The sequence below is a fragment of the Canis lupus genome, chromosome 12, assembly GCF_003254725.2.
Source record: "Canis lupus dingo isolate Sandy chromosome 12, ASM325472v2, whole genome shotgun sequence".
NCBI classification, from domain to species: domain Eukaryota; kingdom Metazoa; phylum Chordata; class Mammalia; order Carnivora; family Canidae; genus Canis; species Canis lupus.
In genome coordinates this window covers 19464599-19482379 of record NC_064254.1, presented here as the reverse complement: position 1 = coordinate 19482379, position 17781 = coordinate 19464599, and the positions used below count along the sequence as shown (strand labels likewise).

Here is a 17781-nt window from a genome sequence, read left to right as displayed (position 1 = left end):
GGATTCAGGGATCGAATCCCACGTCGGGCTCCCGGTGCATGGAGCTTGCTTCTCCCTCTGCCTGTGTCTCTGCCTCTCTCTCTCTCTCTCTCACTGTATGCCTATCATAAAAATATATATATATATATTTTTTTTAAACACCTTTAAGTAATATTCTTTGTCCTACAGTAAAATTAAATATATCTGTATCTTTTTGGATGTTTAAATATTGAAATGCCAAGGCTGTTTATTGTTGGCAAAATTTCTAAAATGGCTTCCCAAAGATGTTCTGCCCTGATCCCAAATATCTATGAATATAGTGAGATAGAACTTCATTCAATACAGAACGTTATGTGGCACAGTTGACCCAAAGATAGAATATCCCAGATTATCAAGGTGGGCCCAAATAATAGCATGAGCCCTTTAAAGCAGAGAGCTTTCTCCTCCTCTGGCCACAGAGGAAGACAGAGGGATTCAAAGTGTGAGAAGAGCTTAAAACCATCACTGGATTTAAGATGGAAGGGAGAACATGTTAAAAAAAAAAAAAAAAAAGCAGGTGGAATAAATAGAGAATGGACCTTGGCTGACAGCCAGTGGGGAAATATGGACCTCCATTCTACAGCCACAAGGAAATAAATTCCACCAACAATCTGAATGAGTTTAGAAATTGTTTTTTCCTGAGAGGCTCCAGAAGTAAACCCAGCCAAGCCTGTTTGGATTCTTAATCCATAACCCAAAGATAATAAATTTGTATTATTTTAGCCACTAAGTTTATGGTAATTTGTCATGCAGCAATAAAGACCTAATATGCTATCTCAAATAAAGTTCTCTGTTTATGACATTGCCAGGATCCTTGGCTCCTGAAAATGGTTCTAATGAGGGTGAGCAAGACATTGTATGAGTGGCTTTCTGTAAGTTCTTGAGCCCATCACCTTAGCATCTTTTTAAGTTCCCTTACTCTGTAAATAGCAGCTTCTCAAATGAACTTGGAATAGAGAAGAGAACTAGCTCAGACCATTGGTGAGACTAACTAGTCTATTGATGTGCAGTCTCATTTAGCATCTTCTCTTGTATAACCTCTCCATATCCCCAGGCACCTGCTTTCTAGGAAACAGCTATTGAGTATATAAGAACAGAATTTTCTGTCAACATGGGAGGACATTCTTCTCAAGGCTGGCAGAAGGTTCATCCTGGAAGAGATTTCTGTACTGCCAGCTTGTCTCTTTCCTCCTTCATGGCAAAAAACAGTGATCTGTCATTGAAGAATGTTTCTGTGCTCTTTCTTCTTTTTGCTACCATACAAATTCACTGCTTTGTTGAGCTAGGTGGATGGCGAAATTGTCTTAATGGTATTTCATATATCTGGCTTTTTAAGGAAAATGAAATGCTTTGCATAGGCAAACTTTCCATTTAATTAAAAATTGTTCCTTTTATCACTACATTTTTAAAAGCATTCATCACTTAAACTAAAAACAAAACAAAAAAATCCCCCACATATTATCGACCCTTATTAAGTGGGAAATAATGTAGATCATTCACATTTTTATTGATGACTCATGGTTATCATTAAAATTATCATTTATTTCACAGTCTTGTTTCTGCAGTGATACCCTTAGGGACCATTGTTCTTACACTAATTGGCCCCAGACCACTAAATCCTTGACTTTACTTCTGCAGGTTATATTTTTCTGCTATTTTCCTTATTATAAACAGGATGTAACTGTAATCCATTGCTACCACTCACATATCTGTATCCAGCAGTTTCTCAATCACATTTGCATGTAGCTCTAACTCTAAAATTGAACCATGCTACCTTAAAATCAAGTAACTAAGATCTCTGTGTACAGATGGTGAAGTTGTAGGTAGATATAATAAGGACTCATAAAAGCTTAGATTTCAATATCTTTTAGTTCCCAAACATTAATTGAATAGCTATTATATCCAGAAAATTATATGGCTCATATGAAAATCTAGAGATTTAAAAATTAATGGAAAGGCAAAACAAACATTTGTACAACTATTTAACAAGAATATGTCATATTGAATCTAATTCTATGTATAATTATAAAGAAATTAATTCAGTATGAACCTGCTTCACCGTTAGTCTAGTTTTTTATAAAATTAACTTTAGTTATATTAACTGTAGTGTATTTTTCTCTTTGTAATAATTATTAGGTGGTCAATGCTTCAATTTATTATTATATTCCCAAGAGTGCCTAAGCATAGAGTCATGCAAATAAATAACCATTAAATATTTGTTGCAGTGAAATGTAACCTGTTTGGCTTCTTCGTTATTCTGATATTCCTGTGTAACCAATATCCTGTATTAAATATCTCCCAGCAAATAAATCTTGGCTCTTGTTTTCCTGGCTGCACTATGACTGCTACAGCACCCTAATGCAAACAGAACATTTTGAATAGTTTGTGTGTGATCTTAAAGAATGTATTCAGAGTTTCCAATATCCCAGATAAGATAGTCATGATAGATTTATTACAAAATATTATTTTAAATGAGTTTCTCTACCTAAAATGCTTAGATTTTAACCCTTGGGTTGACCTTGTTGGAAGATGTGCCATGTTTATTCTCTGCCTTTATATACTCCTGGCACACTGCAACCTACACCTAGGGTTACTGGAGTCTCAATTTGAAATGAGTAATTTCAAAGAACCACAGAGCTTAATAATAAATACTAGAGCATAGCACAAAGCATACCAAATGAGAAATATGCCAGAACTTGAGATTGGCCAGGCCAAGATAGGTAATGGCTTTCCAGAGGCATATGAAGACCTAAGAGCAGAGAAATGCATGATGGGCACTGATCTGTCATAATGTTACTACAGTAACATGTATTAGGTGCTTACCATGTACCAGGTTTGGAACCACTCTGTTGTGCCAGAAGGAAACCATCAGATCTTAAGCCATTTCTTCCCTCTTCTCTCCCTAGGAGTTGACAGCAGCTAAAGGCATCTGGCTAAGTTTAATAGGGAGGACAAGGACTGGGAAATATAAGTAAAATGGTATGTGTGTACTCCGGAAAGTCATTCTTGCCTTGCAGACTGTATAGGGAGTGGGTGGGGGGACTCTGTTCCTGAGTGACAGAGGTCATGGTGTTTTATTTATGTTTGCACATCTCACAGTGCATAGAACAATGTTTGGACATAGTTGGAAGGGTTAACGTGTTTGTGAAACTGAGTTGACTAGAGAGCTTACTTTCTTCTTCCAGGTATGGAATCTTGCAAACTTCTTTGGAATTCCAGTCACCTCATGCATGGCACATATAGATTCTGCTCTATCTAGCCTACTTAAAACAGGAAGAATTGAAAATATAGGACAACTGAAACATTTAATAGAAACATGGGGCACTTTTACAGAAATCTGACTTAACTTTGAGGAGGTGAAGGTTGAAGAAAGAACAATTAAGTATCTCTAACAGTCCTACCTTCAGCCCACCCCCATAGGTCTTGCCCAGAACCAGCTTTCAACAGAACTTATTTGTTTATTTTCCAAGTTTGCCATGCAAATAGAAATAATCCTTTCCTCTTGAAAAAGTAAGCATTTCAGATCTGGCAGATTGAAAATCAAGAGCTGGAGTGAATAGTGGTGATCTCAGAATTGGGAAATGCCTGTATTCTCTTGATCTTTTTTTTTTTTTTTTAGCTTGTACTTAAGCATCATCAAAGGGGGGTAAATTCTTTCACATACTTGACTGGGTATTGGAAGCTGTTAAATAGTGGTTAAAACTGGGAGGATTGGAGGGCACTTTCCTCCCCTATTTTTTAAAGTTTGGCTGTAGGTCCTTCTGCCTGCAGGCTACAGTCACATTAGCAGTTGGAAATTGGATAACGACAGCACAATGACAAATCCAGGTTGCTTGCAATAAGTTGCTAATCCCTTTGCTTTAATATCGGAGCAGCGTCTAATGATGTTTGGACATCACTCCAGTTTACTGACGACCCCACTGGGGCCAGCAATAGAACCTTACAACTGTCTAACAAGGCGTCAGGTGACTCCCGTCGTCACAGCAACGGACACTGGAATCTAATCTTCCTTCCATCCCTTCTAGCACCCAATAACGCCTAGATTATATAAGTGGCCCATCATTGCTTGGTAACTTGAATCAATTAACGTTAATTCGCACAATGCTATGATGTATTGTGATCACTTTCATTTCAGGGAAGGGGGAGAAATTGCTATAAGTCACCTAAAATGAGGTTGTCTGTGGTGCTGAGGTATTAATTGGGTGTCCATATTAAATGCAAAAGGAGCCCCATCGTGAAAGGAACGTGGATGAGTGACTCTCTTGGCTGCTATTGACCTATCAGAAGAAGACAGTGCCCTTTTCTTTTGCTTTTATCTATTACAGTTTTCCCTATTGCGTGTCAAGTTGATGTATTATAAAAAATTCATTTGGTGACCTTTCACCCCCTTAGCAGATTAAACAATTTCACTTCGATGGCATCATTAACAGGACCCTGCATTTAATGATGATTTCTCTAAAAGGCCACGGAGATTCGATTTTAAGCTAACAGATTTATTGCACTATTATAACATATCGTAAAAAACTGTACCACCTACGGTCAGGTTTTAGGATAGAAACTGCTTAAGAGTTTATGCGGAGCTTAAAGTGGTATTACCTTGGGATATGCTGTAGCAGCAAGTCTCTGACCTCCAGTGAGATGCTGTTTACATTTAATAAGAGATGTTTGCTCACAATAAACTTTAAAATGTGTCAGGGACGAGCCTTTCAGCAGGTTTTCAGGCAGTTGACTCCCATCTCTTCATCTCTAGACGGCAATGTACTTACGTCAGGATCTGCGCTGGAGTCTTCTGGCTTCCTTAACCCCATTGCTAGCCTGCACCCTATCCCACATCAGAAAGCATTTAAGAAAGGATTTAGGGGAGAGATAGGATCTGGTAACAATGTTAGAATTTTCCAATAATCTGGGCCCCATGGAAGGATAGGATTAATAGCATGGATTTTAAAAATCTGATTTAAATAGTTCCCCTTAAAAAAAGAAAACTTACTCATTCAGGCTAAGCAAACTAATAAATGATGATTAAACTAATGTATGTTGAATTCCCAGTGAGTGGTTCTAGCACAGAGGTCAGAGCTTTAGCCAGTAGATGACCAAAGGGGATTCCTAGGACCACATACGACCACCCTGGCCTTGTTCACCCAGGATTCTCAGGGGAGGGAGAAAATGCTTCCTACAGAAACTTCGTAGTTTGTGATCCACTCAATTTGCTCTTTCGCTCTTCCACTCTTTCCTCTTTTTAGGATGAATTGTCATCTTTGCCTGACATACACCTTCCATGTTAAATAAATATTTTATCCTTTTCTCCTTAGGTGAAAGAGGAAGAAAAAAATGGTTGGGGAATAAAGAAGCATTTAATTGGGGAAGAGTAGCTGTCTCCTCCTCCTCCTCCTCCTCCTTCTTCCTCTTCTTTCTTTTTTAATCAAAGCCTTGTTAGAACTGACCTAGGCTGTTTTGAGAATAAGTCAACAAAGGATGCCCTCTACTAGGGTAATATGTGTGATATGATTTCTATATATCACCATGTAATTGCTAAAAATCTATTGCATGGCTGTGATGCATATACACAATAGGCTTAATAGGACAATGGATATATAATCTATAATATTCTTTTAATAGAGCTGTATTGGTCATCAAAACACCAAAGCTCGGTCACCTGATGGCTCAGTCACTTAAGTGTCTGCTTTTGGCTAGAGTCATGATCCCAAGGTCCTGGGATTGAGTCTCACATTTGGCTCTCTGCTGGCAGGGAGCCTGCTTCTCCCTCTCTGTCTGTCTGCCACTCTGCCTGCTTGTGTGCTTGCGTGCTCTCTCTCTCCTTCTGTCAAATAAATAAATAAAATATTAAAAGAAAAGAAAAGAAAAAACACCAAAGCTTTGGGAAAAAAGATATTTTGAGGTATCATGAATTGCATAACCATTTTATGTTTATTGTATTTTATTACTGAGTCACATTAGCAATTAACATGCTTGTAAGGGGTGAAAAATAATATAGCTCCTTGATTAACGGCTCTAGACCTTGATCATTTGTGAGACCTTTGACAAGTTACTTAAACCCTTTTGAGTCTCAGTTTCTTCTAGTTTAACTGGAAGTACCTACATCACAGTGTCATTTTAAAGATGCACTGGGTTTATATGTGGAAAGCTTAGAATAGTTCCTGGTACACAGTAAGCGCTCAGCATATATTAATTTTAAGGTATTATTCTCCCTAAGGGCTTCATTCAATTAAAATAAATTAATCAATTAATTCCACAGTTATTGAGCCTATTTAGTGCAAGCACACTGTGGAGAATGTAAATATGAAAGGGTTGTTGTGAGGAGTCCTTAAGCTATTTTGTGCAGAACAGTGCTATTGTCAGAGCTTGCTGTCAGGCATCTTTTCCAATTCTTTCAGTGACATCATTTTGGTACCTCGAATCAGCCATGGTAGAAGTCTTTATACCACAAAAATTGGAAAATACCACAAATCAGAGTTTTGGGGGGAGAGCTGGTTTACGAGCAGATTAGTGAACATATCTACACCTTCTAAACATTTTAGTCTGGTAAGGCATTCTTGGGGCCGATATTAAGGAACGGTGATAAAAATCCAAGTTTGTAATTTGTGCTTCTTTCCACTCCCACACACCAGTCCATCCTTTATCAATGCTAAACAAACACAGAAAAATAAATATTTAATTATTGTTTGATTATAAGGTCATATTTTCCATATAATACATTATGAAGTTTCTAGAAACAACAGCCAATGTAAATATTTTCACTGGTAATAATGCACTTGAGAAATTGTTATGATATCTGTAACCTTATGGATGTGTTCTATTTTTGTCAACATGTGCCAGAAATGCAAGCAGTTTTAAAACTGGGAACTTCATATATATCCGGCCCTATGCTCTCTCGGTCCTCGTCCAGCCTTCAGACGGAGAAGTGGGAAAGGAGCTTACAGTACAGCCACGGCTTGTTTTTCTGGATAAGCAGGTAACTGGTTCCTGGGTACGCATCTCTCTTAGAGCTGGGAGCATGTCTTATGGGGCACATGTCACACATTTACCAAGTGGCTGTCTGTCTGCTGCCCTGAGAACCTCTGTGTACTTTGTCGTCTGCCTTCTACCTCACAGCTGAGGTCTGGCTTCCTCTCGCTTCCTGTGAGTGCCCAAGATCTGATGAAAAGTAAAAATAAAATCCTGATACTTTCCCTCCCCAAGCAAATTCTTGAAGCGGGTCTTTCATATCTCCTGGAAATCTAGCCTTCCCAAAGAAATCATTCCATATGCTAATGAAGGAATGTCTGTTATCACATCTGCATTACAGTTTTATGTTATTTTAAATGATGCCTCTTATATGTGGTTAAGTAAATCATCAACAGAGGCGTCTGTGTGATTCTAATTTTAGTGTCTGTGTCCTCTGATTCTATCTTATTTCTTCCATATTTACTAAAGTCATGTGGGGAAGGAAGGGAAATAAAGTAGTGAAATAAGCTTTCTACTCTTAATTGTACATATATACCCCTGACATGATTGCATGGGGAAGAAGGTGGTGAGATTGAGGTCAACACTTGGAAATTTGTCCTTTTGGAAGTATAATCTGGCACTCAGACAGCTGAGCCCTGCTTCCTTTGCTCAATCATACCTTCCTTATTAATCTTCAATGGAAATACCACTGTCCTCTCCTGTAAGGTTGATTTTCTCTTCACCTCTTCACTGACCTGCCCCAAATACTCCTACAATAATCTCCATTATCTTCTCTTTTATTTTTTTTTCAAAAATTTTATTTGAGAAAGAGAGAGAGTGTGTGCATGCACACTAACAGGAGTGGGTAGGGGAGGGGGGTGAGGAGCAGAGAGAGAAGCAGACTCCCTGGGAGCAGGGAGCCGCATATCAGGCTCAATCCCAAGATCCCAGGATTGTGACCCAAGGCAAAGACAGATGCCTAACCAACTGAGCCGCCCAGGTACCCCCCATACTCTTTTTTTGATAAACTAATTTTGATATATTCTTAACATAAGAAAATATTCATCATTTTCTTTCCTCTACCTATCTCTACTGAATATGTTTCATAAAAAATTCTCTCAGGGTCCTTTACTGTTTGAGATAACTTCATAAAATTCTCCTCTCAATTCAACTCCCCCCACCCTTTTTTCTTATTTCCAGAATCAGAGAATAGAGTCCTTGGGTCCCCCATCAGAACCTTGGGCCATTTCTGTTTCCTTGGAAGGGACATCAGATCCAGTGCTGAAAGGTAGGTACCTGTGACATTCAGACACCTGTTAGTACTACATCTGAAAGAAAATGTTTGCAGCGATTTGAATCTTTAGCAAGGTCAGTAATACTCAATATCATGGGTAGTTTGGAAGAAATCTCCTTTATCCCCAGTCTACAATGCCATATCTGTAAAAAGGAAGATTAGACCGGCAGTAAATACTTAAAAGCCACCTCCTTTTCTCCCTTTGCATGATAAGGACCATTTTGTCATAATCGTATCCTTAATATGATATAAGAAAAAAAGCATGTCCCCAAGACAAGTGATTCTGGTACAGTGTCATGGACTGTCCCAGAGAGCAAGTCACAGATATGATATTATTCCTTTTATTTTTCTCTTAAGATATATTTATTTATTTAAAAGAGAGAGAGAGTACATGACATGGGGGGAGGGGCTGAGGGAGAAGGAGAGAGAGAATCCAAGCAGACTCCCTGTTGAGTGTAGAGCCCACTCAGGGCTTGATCTCATGACCCTGAGATCATGACCTGAGCCAAAAATCAAGAGTCGAATTATTAATCAACTGTGCCATCCAGGCACCCCTATGATGTGGTTTCTATAGGAAAATAGAAATACTCTGTGTTATGAAGGATAAATGCTATGACAAATGCAAAGCACCTGGCCCAGAGTAGGCTCTCAGAGTTTACGTCTCCCTCTCCATCTTTCTTTCTCCTCTATTGCCTTCCTAGTAAGTCCTAGGACCACTGCTAGCTTCATTTATTTTCCCTGCAGCTTGTTCATATAAAAAATAAAAAAAAAACATTCTATTCTTTGCTTCTATGAGTTTGACTATTTTAGATATGACATATAAGTGGAATCATGCAGTATTTGTCCTTCTGTGACTGGCTTATTTCACCTAGATTCACCTATGTTGTCACATATTTCTGAATTTTCTTTGTTTAAGACTAATGGATAGTATGCTATTGTATGCATATATGGCATTTTTTAAATCCATTCATCTGTTGATGAACACTTAGATTGTTTCCATATCTTGGCTAGTATGAATAGCACTGCGATGAATATGGGAGATTTGGATACCTCTTTAAGATCTTGATTTCAATCCTTTTGGATAAATATCTAGAAGTGGGCTTGTTGGATCATATGGTAATTCTATTTCTATTTTTGTGAGGAACCTCCATGCTGTTTTCCATAATGGTTGCACTATTTTGCATTCCCATCAACAGTGTATAAGAGTTCTAGTGTCTCTACATCTTTACCAGCTTGCTTTCTTTCTTTTTCTTTCTTCTTTCTTTCTTTCTTTCTTTCTTTCTTTCTTTCTTTCTTTCTTTCTTTCTTTTTCTTTTTTTTCCTTCTTTCTCTTTTTCTTTCAATAGCCATCCTAATAGATGTGAGATTGTATTTCATTGGAGTTTTAGTTTGCATTTCCCTGATGATTAGTGGTGTTAAGCATCTTGTCTAACTTTGCTTCACATGTCCATACTACCCAAAGCAATCTACAGATTCAGTGCAATCTCTATCAAAATCTCAATAGTGTTTCTTTACAGAAATAGAGAAAACAATTCTAAAATTTATATGGAACCATGAAAGATCTTGAATACCCAAAGAAATCTTGAAAAAGAAAAACAAAACTGAAAGCATCACACTTTGTAGTTTTAAAGTGTATTACAAAACTATAAAAATTAAAACAGTATGGTACTGGCCTAAAGATAAATGTATAGACCAATTGAGCAGAATAGAGAGCCTAGAAATAAATCCTCACATATACGGCCAACTGATATTTGACAATGGAGCCAAGAATACACAATGGGGAAAGGATAGACATTTCAACAGATAGTGTTGGGGAACTGGATATCCACATGGAAAAGAGTGAAATTGGAGCATTATTTTACATCATTTGGAGTATGTAACTCAAAATGGATTAAAATCTAAAACATAAGACCTGAAACTAAAAAAAAAAAAAAAAAAAAAAAAAGGACTTGAAACTAAAAAACCCCTAGAAAAAATAAATGAAATCTTGACATTGGTTTTAGGAATAATTTCATAGATCTGACATCAAGTGCACAGGCAACAGTTAGAACCAAAATTAGAGAGTGCATTAATAACTTTTAAAAAATGAGCTTATCAGCTTTCTTATGTACTTCATGAGTTGGTCAAGACATTTCTATTGGTTTAGGGTTGTCTGTAATTTTTTTTTTCCTCAAACTTGTAAATGAATCATCTACCAGTTCAAAATATCTATAAAATTGCTGGTTTCCAAGAATAAGCCATGACTTTACTGTTATTTCTTGCTCTATCCTGGCTATGAGCCTAAACTCTTTCAGATGGATTCTGTAAACTATATGAAACACTAAAATATATAGGAATAAATCCATTGTAGAAATAAATGCTAAATCTTACCTCTCCTGCTAGTTGAATTTATTTTTTGGCCTGAACTATTACTGTCATCTGGCATAAAACACCTGTCTCTCCTGTTGTCCTTCCATTCTTTGTGATTGTCTTGAAAAAAAAGAAAGATATAAAATTCTTATGATAAAGTTTCTAAGTTAATGAATTATCACTCAACATAGTTTTTAATGAATTAATCCCAGAAGTTTTTTATATCACTGCCTATTTAGCTTATACATTTTGTTTTCCTGCAAAGCTACCCCTCATCAACTCCAGAAAAACAGAATTAGTCCCTTCTGAAAATGTTCTTGAGGAGGCAACTGACATTTCATGATTAAATATTTCATAGCTTCAAAAACCCTGTCTCAGGTTTGTCTCATTCTCTTCCTTTCTTATTAGAGCTATAAATTTCTTTGCTATCTTTTTTCAAGTTGCCTTTCAACTATTTTGGCCTATAAATTCCCTATCCTATCTACTTATTTATTGAGAAACTAAATCTTTTCAGCCTGTGCACAAAAATTATTTCCCCAAACTTTCATAGTTTTGTTACTCTCCTGAGCATCCTGTCCACTCTTCATTTGTACAATTCAACTTTAAAGGCCCAGGTAATGCTGCTTATTCTGTGAGACTCACCTCACAGACTCCATATTTTCCATTCTTCCACTCATAACAATGTATATTTTACTCACTTTGGTGAAAGTAACACCCATAATGCTGACTCATATTTTTGCTATTCTTGGTCATTTTTTTGCCAAAGCAGTTAAGCCTGAAACACCTTAGGTTTAAAATCCCAAGGAAAGAGGACAGCCCAAAATGATAAGGACATGCAAATTCACAGAAACAAGCCACATCATAAAGAAAGCAAGATAGTTAAGCAAAGCAATCCAGGATTGGCCAATATGAAAATTAAACATTCAAAATTGTATTATCAGGTAGTTTTAAACTGCCTGCTCTGATGATGTATTCTGTCCATTCTTCAATGCCACGTAGCTGTTGGTGTCATTTTGCTATGAGATTCAGAAGACATAACAGTAATTCAGAAGATATAACAATCCCTTCTAATCTTAAGACGACAGTGTCAAAATACCAATTTTCTGCTGTTTTTCCATGTTTCAGTAATGTGCACATCAACTGTCCTCACCTAGATACTGAAGCTCACCTACCCCTAATCCTCTATTTCACATTATACCCGTATTCCATGCTCATATAGATAAGAATCCATGCTCCAAACTTTATACACACTCCAGATCTGTCTTTGTCTTTTCAGGCTACTATAACAAAACACTGTAGACAGAGTGGCTTATAAACAACAACTAAAGGGGCACCTGGGTGGCTCCGTGGTTGATCATCTGCCTTTGCCTCAGGTCATGATCCTGGGATCCTGGGATCAAGTTCCATATCAGGCTCCCCACAGGGAGCCTGCTTCTTCCTCTGCCTATGTCTCTCTCTGTGTCTCTCATGAATAAATAAATAAAATCTTAAAACAACAACAACAACAAAAACAAAAATTTACCACTCACAGTCCTGGAGACTGAGAAGTCCAAGATCAAGGTACAGCAAATTTGATGTCTGGTGATGGCCAGCTTCCTGATTCACAGGTGGCCATCTTCTCACTGTGTACTCACATGGCCAAAGGAGTTTCTTTTTCTCTTCTCTCTTTCTTTCCTTCTTTTCTTTCTTTCTTTCTTTCTTTCTTTCTTTCTTTCTTTCTTTCTTTCTTTCTTCTTCTTCTTCTTCTTCTTCTTCTTCTTCTTCTTCTTCTTCTTCTTCCTTCCTTCCTTCCTTCCTTCCTTCCTTCCTTCCTTCCTTCCTTTCTTCTTTCTTTCTTTGTTTCTTTCTTTCTTTGTTTCTTTGTTTCTTTCTTTCTTTCTTTCTTTCTTTCTTTCTTTCTTCTTTTTTTCTTTCTTTTTCTTTCTTCTTCTTTCTTTTAGAAGAATACACTTAATCGACTGAGCCACCCAAGCACCCCTAGAGTTTCTTTTATAAGAGCACTAATCAGTCCACAAGGACCCCACCTCCAAATTCCAGCACACAGGAGATGAAGTTTCCACATTGGGATTTTGGAGGGACATGGACATTAAGTCCGTAGCAATACCTTATCCATACTCTATAACTTACCCATATCCAGTACCTCATTCATACTCCATGCCTTACCCCTACTTCACATCTTTAGTCATACTCTACACCTTGCCCATATTCCTTCTTAAAAAATGTGGTAAATATATACAACAAAAGCTTGCTGTCATAACTATTTTGACATGTACAGTTCAGTTACCTATACTCCTTAACCATGCTTCATACCTTTACCCATTTGTTATACCTTACTTAGACTCTATTCCTTACTCATACTCCACAACTCACCATTCTTCAAACATTACCCATACTCATCACCTTACCCATATTCTGTTTTTTTTTATCCATCCTCCATACCTCATTATGTACCATACCTTACTCATCCTCCATGTTTACTTTGTCCCACTCCTGACACCCTGTCCCAATCATTCATTTTCTTTCAGTTATTCCAAAGATATCATTGACTAGCTTAGAATCATATTGTGGCCATGCAAAATGAATTAAACTGTTTGCTCTTTTATTCAATTAACAATGTCACACTCAGCCAGCTGACTCATCTGGATTAATCTTGGGGGATTCACTGAGGAAGTATGAGGAATGGGCTGAAGTTGTTTCTATGCACACATTTGTGTGTGTGTCATGAAGTAGAGAAACAATTTTACAGAGTTGTGTGTTTTTAGAATGCCCACATCACCAAAGCACCCTTTTTCATATGAGTGAAAGTATCTCTTGAAGCCATCATAAAATGCTTCTCTTAAACTTCAGAAAGAGTGGAACCAAAACAATTTGGGATGGATTACCTAGCTTATTCTAAGTATTTCCCAGTGAAAGACAAAATAACAACAAAACCATATTTGTAGGTCTAGTCTAGTCTTTCATCCTGTAATTTAACTTTATGTTCTTTTGTATCAGTAAATCCTCCTAAATAAAAAAGGAGGTTATAATCAGTTAACAAAAAAGGTGAATTTATATACTGGAAGATAATTATTTAAGAGTCCTATAGACCCTTTAATATTTAATTATAGATTATAATAGGAAAAAATACATTTTTGATATTAAAAAAATAAAGTCTCAACATTAATGATGTTATCAGTTTGCTAATATAGCTAGGGGTGAAAGGGATGACTGTAGGAGAGAATTAGGGCTGGAAAGTATTTTGGAAACCATAGGGCCCACAGAAACACAATCAGTAGCACTCTCTGTTAAGTCATGGAGTCAATTTCAGTCTTGCTTCAAGCCCAGCATCCCATCTCATCCCAAGTTCCCCCAGCCAGTACATTGCTTATACCAGCTTGATCAGGGAGCCTGTCGATGGCACTTGTATATTTTACAATTACCATTCCAGAGATATGATGAACCCTGGAGTAATGTACTGTACTTGGCAACAACTGCCTCAGCTTTTGGGCACATATGCTTCAAATCTGAGAATATCATAGATATATATGGGAATCTTTGTAGAGATCTCTGAGGCAAGCTGGTATTTAACACAAAAGCAAACCCATTTGGAGCTAAAACACTTTCCATTAGGCAGTTTGGCGGCTGTTCTACGAGGCAAACTCACTGTGCTCGACGGACACATTTCGATTAAATGCTGCTTTGTATTCCTCCAAAGATGGGAACAATAAGGACGTTTGTCAAAGGAAAAACTGCAGCAAACGATTTCATGTTGAACATCTGTACTCTGCAGTTCATTGTTTGCAAGAGTTTATTGACCATAATTTTGATGCATATAGGTTTTAAAGAGAATAAACTGCATTTATCTTGGGCGCCTATCATTTATTTGAGTCTTGGCTTATTTATTTCCATTTTTCTGGGCATTTTATTTATTTCGGGATGCTGAAGAGATGAAGGAAAAGATGTTTTTGAAAAAGGAGTTTTTGTTAGCTCTGCAAAATTGATGAGGAAAGACAATGTTGCCACAAAAAGGATTAAGCAATTGAATTGAAAAATGTAACACTAAGCATATTATATCTTTATGATACCTTTCAGCCTTAAAGATCTCAAAACAATTTATAAACTTTAAGATCACTCTCCTAACTCATTGTCCATCATATCAATCATAGTGACATTTCCAGAGTGAACTGTAGCAGCTGTTAATTAGCAAAGTAATTTAAGGATGGTGGAGTTAGAAAACTAATTAATGGCATTGAGAATGGGATCCTGAGTTAAGTTGCCTTCTTCCACTTTAAAAATGGATGGCCTATTGTTAGAAGACGTAAACTTTCTTTTTTTTTTTGCATTTTATTCAAGGAAACCACAGTGCAAGCAACCCAAGTTGCTAAATCAGGGTAGCCTTTCTCAGTCATGATTTGATGCATTGCTGTGGTCCTGCTCTATTGGCCTAACTCTGCCACTACATAAACTACAGATCCCTTGAATAGAAGAGAGTCAGAACCTAGAAAGTGACCACCTATAAGATAACAGACTTTCTTTCTTGACAGACATTTAATAATAAAATAATCAACATATAGTAGTGGTTAGGAATGCAAACTTTCAAATCAGGCGGATGTGGAGTTATAATCTGAACACCGAGTAATTTCACTTTCCATAAACTTATCTATCTCCTGTTGTGTAGTTTATTTAAAATGATGTATATAAAGCACATTATCTGGCCTAGCAAACTTTCGATTACTGTTGTTATTATTATTCTCTCTTGGATTATTTGGCTCCAAGATTTATCTAAGAAAAGCCTGATGGATTTCATAATCTCTTTCATTAAATCTTTTTATTTTCCATTATTGTCCAATTGCCTCTTTACAGAGAAGACTTGAAGAAACTGCTCTTGAGTAGGTAACTAACGCTTTGTGTTTCTGTGTTTGTTTGTAGGGTGTACTCAGGCAGAAAGTCAAGATGGTTATGTGAGCTTCTCCAACCTGGCAGTTTTGATCTCTGGGTCAAATTGGCACTTTATTTTTACTGTCACTTCCCCTCCAGGTAATATCAGCAGAGTATGTTTCTACTATCTGTTTCTTTTTTAAAAAACAAAAAATAGCCCCTTCTCTTTCACGATGGGAAGAGCTCCTATCATGAATAAGAAGTCGTCACAGCTTAGAGAAAAAATTCACTTGGTTATATCATTAAGGTTTGAAAAGCAAGAACACATGTAGAAATTAAGCTCCAGAAGAATTCTGGTAAGCAAGGATCCAAATGTACATTTTCTTCTAGTTGTTAAAATTTACTTTGAATGCTTTTCTTAAATTATTATTTAATATTTCTCTGACATGTGGTGGCATTTGGTTAGATATTAATTAGAACATTTCAACTAATAAGAAGAGTCATGGGATATTGAGTTTATATTACGATTTCTGCCCTCCTCAACCACTGCCTCCTCCCAACTCCATAAATGGCAATCATATCCATTCAAAATCCTGGTACTTTAGAAGTAGAGATATATAAGGTGTGTATAAATTGTCTATATGCTCCAGTTCTTCTTGACAAAACCTTGAAGTCTTCCCCCTTCTTGACAATTTTTGCTTTATTAGAAGGCAATACTACTCAATAAGTTTGAAGTAGATAACATGTTAATTAAACTTCAAATGAGCCCATGCAAAATACTCCTCTCTCATTTCCACAAATAATAGAGCCAAGTCTTCTCCTGCAAGAATGTAAGAATGGAGGTTTTTGTTTTGTTTTGCATTTTTGAGGGTTTTTTTTGAGAGTATAGTTTTTGACATACTCTTTTTAAAATATTGGGCTCTAATAGAGACACAGAGTAATCCACTGGGGTGGAGGAGGGGGAAAGGAGATTTAACTCTTCCATTTATTATTGTGATTTACCAGAAAAAAAAAATTCCTTAGCTAAGAGAGTATGAAAAGAATTCTAAAAATGCTAACCCCACATTTGAACTAAAAAAGTACAATTGATATTTGTAATCAGTTATTGATTTGGGGCAGAAAATTAGTCTGATGTGAAAGCCATGCAACTGTGGAAAGCCATTAATACACAGGTGTGATAATGCAAAGTTTTATGAAATACATTTGAATAATCATTACTGGATTTAAACCAGTTAGTTAATGGAAATGGCCAGAAGAATCCCATATTTTGATGTGAGATATCCAAAGCCCAACAACAAATGTTTAAGTAAGTCCACATATTAGTTATCCCTCATGAAACTTAAATTCAAACAGTCATAGTGTACTTCTCAAAAAGTGAAAAATATGGCTCTTGTGAAAATATATAATGAGTATTTGTCAACAAATTTTTTACCTCACAAGTGAGGGTACCAGGAAGATGGCAAATCTGGTTTAAAGAATATTTGAGATTATCTCAGTAAAACAGTAAGCATAAGACAAAGAGCATTTGAGAGATATGGATCACATAGCCAAGCTGAAATAAGTTTGCCACATTGCATACAGGACAATAAAGCTGTAACCTTTGAGATGACATGTCTATTGATACCATTTGCACCTTTACTGGAGCAAAATCATTTGCAGTTTACTAATTTACAAATTAACAAGACTGGGCATAATTAATATTAAAAAATATGTTCCAGGGAATTTGATAAACTTAAAGTCTCCGGTATGACATTGATCAGATCAGTAATCACTTTTATCCCTTAATTCCAAATCTTGGGCAATTTTTCTGCTCTTACTGCTACATAGCTTCAGGATTACCTTCTGAGGTCAAATATATTATTATCAATTTTAATTTTGCAAGGCAAATAGCCTTTAAGTACCTATGAAAGTGTCCTTATGTTAAGTATAGATCCATGGAGATCCATGTTCAGTGTTCTTGACCACGGGATTTCCAAGTATATATTTTGAATGGCAATCCATGCAGAGCTGGATATTTTGACCCAGATTTGCCGGATTTTTTAAAGGACCTTTGTCCTTTAATTTCTTCATTGGTAAACTAAGACTAATTACTTTATCATATTTATTGTAAGGAATAAGTTATAAAGCCAGATATAAAACGTGGTGTAGACAAAAACTTCTCAATAACATGATTTTGTGCCAGCCGTAGTGTTCATGTTTACTACACTACTACTTTATTTTAGGTTTCACTATAACTTATAGAAGAGGCTAACTGAAGAATTATCTTGAGAAGTTTTCCTTTTAGGAAGCCTAGGTGGCTCAGTTGCTTGAGCACCTGCCTT

The 17781-nt window shown here is 36.6% G+C and overlaps 1 protein-coding gene across 1 annotated transcript in view; it reads left to right on the top strand.

The window, feature by feature from the left end:
- PKHD1 (PKHD1 ciliary IPT domain containing fibrocystin/polyductin) overlaps positions 1-17781 on the top strand; it is a 469911-nt gene that overhangs the window by 426137 nt on the left and 25993 nt on the right. Inside the window, 3 exon segments of the mRNA XM_025419015.3 lie at positions 6853-6988; positions 8161-8248; positions 15512-15619. Of these exon segments, the coding sequence (XP_025274800.3) occupies positions 6853-6988; positions 8161-8248; positions 15512-15619 (332 nt within the window).